The sequence below is a fragment of the Aythya ferina genome, assembly GCF_964211825.1.
Source record: "Aythya ferina genome assembly, chromosome: 1".
NCBI classification, from domain to species: Eukaryota; Metazoa; Chordata; class Aves; order Anseriformes; family Anatidae; genus Aythya; species Aythya ferina.
The window spans coordinates 154,993,049-154,999,048 of NC_140296.1; the positions used below are offsets into that span (position 1 = coordinate 154,993,049).

Sequence of the window (6,000 nt, forward strand, 5' to 3'; positions counted from 1 at the left end):
TCTGAGGCAAAGCTGTGTGACTTTGAAAGTGAGTGCTCCTGAAGTTCATCGGAAATGATAGTGACCAGAGAAAGGGGGCAATAGGGAATTTTGTCTAGTATCCTTTTTCCCCTTTTTCTTTGAAATGCAAGGTACTGGTTTGGCAAATACTTTGCTCTCGCTAGCATGTGAAGACTTTATGTACTCGCAAAAAGGAAGGTTAGACTGCTGTCTTCAGCTTCATAAATCTGCTTTCTCTGCCCTTGTAATATTTGTTAGCTCTAGTAACTAGTCATGTTCAATTATCATGTAAAACCTTTTATTTCATGGTGGAATAATCTTAGGATTTAAAAATTAAAACAAGGAGCATTTTGTCTTAGCTAAAGATGGAATATTTGTTAGTAATGTAAGGAGCTTTCTCATAGATTTGCTATAAATGTTTCAAATATTTGTTATTAAAATAGTGTTTCCACCATGTTAATTTTATTCAATCATTCATAAAGGAATAATTGCCACAGCCTAAATCTAAATGGATATCCTGGGACTCCTGAATAACCTTAGAATCTGAGAACAGATTGTATTTTCTACTAGTTATAATTAAGAAAGAGAAGGGATGAGTTCCAGTGTGTTAACTGTTCCCACCAATTATAAACTCTTTATTGGAAATGAGTTAAATTAAAATTAAATTCCTGTCTTTAATCCACCCTTGGACTACTTTAATTTTCTCTTGGAAACTGTGCTATGCTGACATTACCACATGTAAAGCTTTATGAGGTCTGTGTTTTCTCATTAAAGAAAGAAGTCTATGTCTGTAGACACCAGAGCTCTATCTGTTTAAAGCACAAAGTACACAGCAGCTGTTCAGAAACTTTTTCTTGTTATCTCTATTTGCTTAAATTGCTAAATTGCTTCCATGAAAAGTCTGCAAACATAAGGGAATAATTTAAGTCGAAGAAGATTGTCTGAAAAGAAAATTGAAAATATTCTTAATATTTCTCTTTCCCTTTTTTTTTTTTTTTTTTTTTTTTGTACCAGTATCCAGCTGCCTTAATGAATCTTGGAGCCATTCTTCATCTGAATGGTAAACTGAAAGAGGCTGAAGAAAACTACCTCCTTGCTCTTCAACTTAAACCTGATGATGTCATCACTCAGTCCAATCTTCGCAAATTGTGGAATATCATGGAGAAACAAGGTTTAAAGACAGCCAAGACATGATACAGAAAACTCTGAACTTTTTTGTTTGTGTCTTAAATTGATTAAAAACCCAAACTAGAACTTCCATACAGCTGTCTGATCAGAGAACTCATTGGACTTGACTGCAAGAATCAGAGATCTTGATTGATTGCTGCTAGGAGAAGCTATTCTGCTTTTTTTTTTTTTTTTTTTTTTTTTTTCTAAATAAAAAGGGAGACTGAGATATTCATGAAGGACTTCAGTGTTAGCCCACAAAAAGATTTAGAACCACAGCAGTCGAAAGAGAGTGTCTTGGCATATTTGATAAATCATTGCAAATCCCACATTGCTTACTACTCTGTGGGTACTTGAAACGTATACTGTCATAGAAATACTAAAGGAAATTTGTACAGTATGCACTAAACCATATGGGAATAAAAGTGGTAATAATAGGTTAAAGTATTTTGCTGACACTCATTAAAATGCCTACTAAATCCAGTGTGTTTGCAGTTTGTCTTAATGCTGCTGTATCTCACTTTAAGACCACTTAATTCACAGTTTATATGGCCAATTATTTTTTTTTTAAACCTGTCACTTGTGTTTAGATGGCACAGTCATAATTGTTTAGTGAGAATATATATGTTATTTCAATTTATTAAAAAAAAATGTTGCAATTCTTCTGAGATGCACAGTCAAATGGCAGTGGGCTAGACAGAATGAGCAAGGGATTACCCAAATTCTATCATATTCTATCTACAAATCATATGTGTATGCAGAAGCTAAAAACAAACAAACAAAAAAGTCCAAAGGTGTGATTTGTCCTGACTTAGCAATATGAGTGAGACTGATATACTGATATTTGCCATGGTATTGAATATGGTCAGAATGTCATCTTAAGAAAAAGGAAAAAAAAAAAAAAAAGATGTTTGAATCTTTCTACATTGTTGTCAGATAAGATTGACTTTAAACTAGATTCTGCGTCCAATATTTTTGCAATAATTCAGCCAAGTGAGATTTGAAAATATTACTGCTTGTATATGCTGCAGAGACTTCATGATTAACTCGGAGAGAAGGGAATGTAATAATACATTGTTGAGGCTAGAAAATAGGGACTGGGTTAGATTATGCGTAGAATAGCGCACATAGGTCAAGAGAAATGTGAAACAGTGGTTGCCAGTTACTTTTCACAGTGGTGGTGTTTTAAAAACATATTACCTATTCAGAGTCTAACCAAATACTATAATTCTGTTTGTATTCTGACATGTGCTAGCAGCAGAGCTGTCAAATATCTAAGTATGCTTCTGGTGAGGTTCAGTTAATTTCTGGTTCAGAATGATTTGGCCTAGTTACTGTTTTATTCTTCAGTTTATAAGTGTAAAAATAATTTATTTTAAATTGCAGTGTATTGAAACTTTTGCAAGTTTTTTTTTTTTTTTTTTTTCCTTCAGGCCATTTGTTAAATGCTTTCTTTCTTTGGAATAAGTATTATTGCTTATAAGAAAATGTACCATTTCATTTAATGACCTGTTGGTATCTGCTTCAATGTTCATTTCATAAAGGTAGATGTAATGTTAAAGTGGTAGAGCACCTTGAACTGAAGCTTCTTCAGGATCTTCTGCTAAAAGCTCTGTATTGAGAAAGTTTTGTTGTTGGTGGTGTTTTTTTAACTGTTGAGCACCATTCCAACAAAACCGTAGAAAAGAATACTTTGCTGTATTTATTTATTTATTACTTGACTGCAGCAATGTTACCTGCCATTAACACAGTAGTCTTTGAGTATTACTATTTCTTTTATTTTGTTTTCCTTGCATTTTTTTTTGTGGTTAGTATGTGTACCTAATGGAAAAGGGGACACTTGAGTTACTCTTCTTGATAATTTTCCACTTAAGCTTGGATATAAATCTGTGTTGAAATAGATTGGGGAGTAGCTGTTTCAAAGTCCGTGTAGTAAGAAAATATAGTAGTGTGTGTTTCCTTTTCTTTCCTCTTGCTCACTAAAATATCATATTGCTAAATTCACAACTGGCCTACCAGAAGGGCCAGAGGGGCAAGATTGTTCGGTTTTGTGGAATGTGTAAAATTTTTCTCAAATAATGTTTTGGCTGGAAAAGCAAAATTGAAGGGTCAAAAGTTGAATTTCTACTTTATCATTGAAACTAGTGGTAGAACACAATAGTAGCTGAACTTATTATCCTCCTTTACTGTTTTTCTGGAAAAAATATAGAAATAAATCAGATAGAACATGTGACTGAACCCAGTGTAAAACTGTGGTATCTTGTAGCTTAATTTGCTCAACAGCCATCAAACTTCAGTGGCTACTAGGTCTTAATCATTCATTTACTATGTTATCTTTCCTTCAATTTGTATTCATTCTTGTTTAGTAACTTGTATTCATTGCACACAAGAGGGAAGGGGGGACACTCAATTGATGCAGTATCATGCTTGTGTTTTTGCTTGAGACTAGCGTAAATTTAACAAGAATGTCCCTGAATACATTTTTAAATATAGGTCTGGGCTTGATAACTTTCTTCTTTTGGGATAAATTTGAAACATGTCTAGAATATGTCTCTCTGCTCAGGGATTTATGGTGGATTATTGCAGACAGTGCTAAAAAATAGAAGAGCACAAGACAAGTTTACTAAATTAAAATTTTATTTTTTGAAAAACTGTTATTTGTATAAATTATCAGATTTGTAGGCTTTCCTTTTTTTGTAGAAATAATTGTTTATGTGCCAGATAAGAGAATTTCAATTTTGTTTTCAATAATAAAGCATTGATAACTAATACATTGTGCATTCCTTTATCTGTTACTGTAGCAACTCTTTTTTTAATTCTTATTCTAATTTAGTGAGTTAGTCGTGAGAGAGCTATATAGCTTAAACAAAGTAAAAATCTATTGTAGCTGGTTTTTTTTTTTTTTTTTTTCTATATTCTATTACAATTATTATTAATTTGATATTTTCAAAAAGGTTCCCTGGAAGCATTTTTGAATATATCTACTTATAAATCTAGCCAAAAGCGTATGGTAACTGTTAAATTTGAATGCTCTTTCTAAACTGTATGGGAAATAAAGCTAGTGAATAAGCTCTACTTATAATTTATTTTTATATTGACATACAAATATGACCTCAGTAAAAATGCTTCTAGAATGTATAATTGGCTACAAAAACTGGGAAGAAGAGTTGGCTTTACATACATGGCCTTTTTAGTGTTTGAGATCACCTTTCTCTGATGTTGTAGTGTTATATGAACAATTTTAAATCTACTGCTGCTTTTACACAGGAGATGTTATGAAGTTATGCGTTTCTCTGACATTTTTGTTTTTAATCCCCTTTCATCTTTTATGCACAGAGTCTTTCTAGTTAAACGGAACTAACACTGATGTTCTGCTACCTACCTAGGTCTGTTGCATTCAGGTCTTATGCATTGATGCTCTACAATTGAAAAACGTTGATGGTCATGAGTAGAGCATTAGAGAGACTTTGGGTCTATGACTTCCAAATTTAATTGTCATGCCTGATTTTTATTAAAGGTCAAGCCTTGCTTTCAGACATGGTCATTCCCTGCCTAAGTAGGTTTTGATGAAATGGCATATGATGTATGCAGAGTATGCAAAGAATAATCTGATCTGTGTCACTCCTTTCTCATAGAAACAGTCTAAAAATGTGCCTGAGATCCCACTTTGCAATCTTATCCCTAAATCTTTCTCTGTGAGATAATGTTCTGTCTGCCTGTTCTTCCAAACATCATGCTTTTCAGGTAGCAGATACTTGACAGCATTTCCATTTCTGAGGGAGGCACACAGCAGCTCCACACAGGGGTAATTCAGCAGGAAGGATGAGGTGGCTTTTTAAACTTGGTGTGTTATACAGGCCTATCTCATCTTGCTCACTGCAGCTGGCACAGATAGCTGCATTACTTCTAGGGTTTGAGCTACTATAACAGTAAGCCAGTAAATTATTCCACATGAATATGCCAGTTCATTTGGATCTGGCTTGGTACTCTTAACATGGCTCATGGTGTAAGCATTCCCATAGCAGCTTTGACCACCAGGGGTGGATGCAGGTAGCAGGAGAGAATGTGTCTCCAGTTCAGGTGTGAGAACAGTCACTGATGGCTGAACTACTCTTTATTTTACTGCATCCCTAACGGTTGCAAGGGAGAGATTTCAGTGGGAAAATCTAAAGTGATTTAGAAAGAAATTGCAGGAACTCTGAAGAGAATTCCATGTAACCAGTTATCTTTTTGAAATTTGGTTTTCTGGTCCTTTTAAATTAAGATTGAGACCACCATTCAGATGTTGTGCAGGTTCCCTCAGGTGGGTTGGCCCTGCAGTTTGAAAAACCCTACCTTGCTTCACACAGATATTGAATGCTTAATCTCTTTGAAGTTCACTAGTGTAACGTTTGAAGAATGAGTTTTAAAGAACAGAATATATAACATGTTATGTACAGGGGTGGGGTAGGAAGTGTCAGGGAGGTGATGCAAACATTTATACGGAAATCGGTAAGACTTTTAGAGGACAGATTTTATTCCAACAACAAAGAGGGAGCCTCTAGGTCAATGTATAACAGGATAAACTAAAGGAAAGGGTGTGCAATGTCTTTTAATAATAAGTCAAAACCAAACATTACCAACCAGAAATACCGACCTCAGAAAGAAGAAGATGCAACAGACTTGAGGACATACCAACACATATTCAACATGAAAGATGGAATGCACACTTGAAGATATGCCACTTGATTAGAAAACCTTTATGGATGCATATTTGTTCAAAGTTCAAATTTATGTTTCTCCCTTTCCCTTCTGTTTCTTTTCTTATCATATTAACCCTGTCATGGTGCACTG

At 34.3% G+C, this 6,000-nt stretch overlaps 1 protein-coding gene across 2 annotated transcripts in view; it reads left to right on the forward strand.

The window, feature by feature from the left end:
- Positions 1-3,936, forward strand: part of TMTC2 (transmembrane O-mannosyltransferase targeting cadherins 2) — a 256,087-nt gene extending 252,151 nt beyond the window's left edge. Inside the window, exon 12 of one of the 2 annotated variants that reach the window (XM_084505628.1) lies at positions 1,015-3,936. In XM_084505628.1, coding sequence (XP_084361754.1) covers positions 1,015-1,194 — 180 coding nt within the window. In that variant the 3' untranslated portion in view covers positions 1,195-3,936. The remainder of the gene's footprint in view (positions 1-1,014) is intronic. The other variant, XM_084505627.1, reaches the window with a different exon arrangement.
- The last annotated feature ends 2,064 nt before the right edge of the window (positions 3,937-6,000 follow it).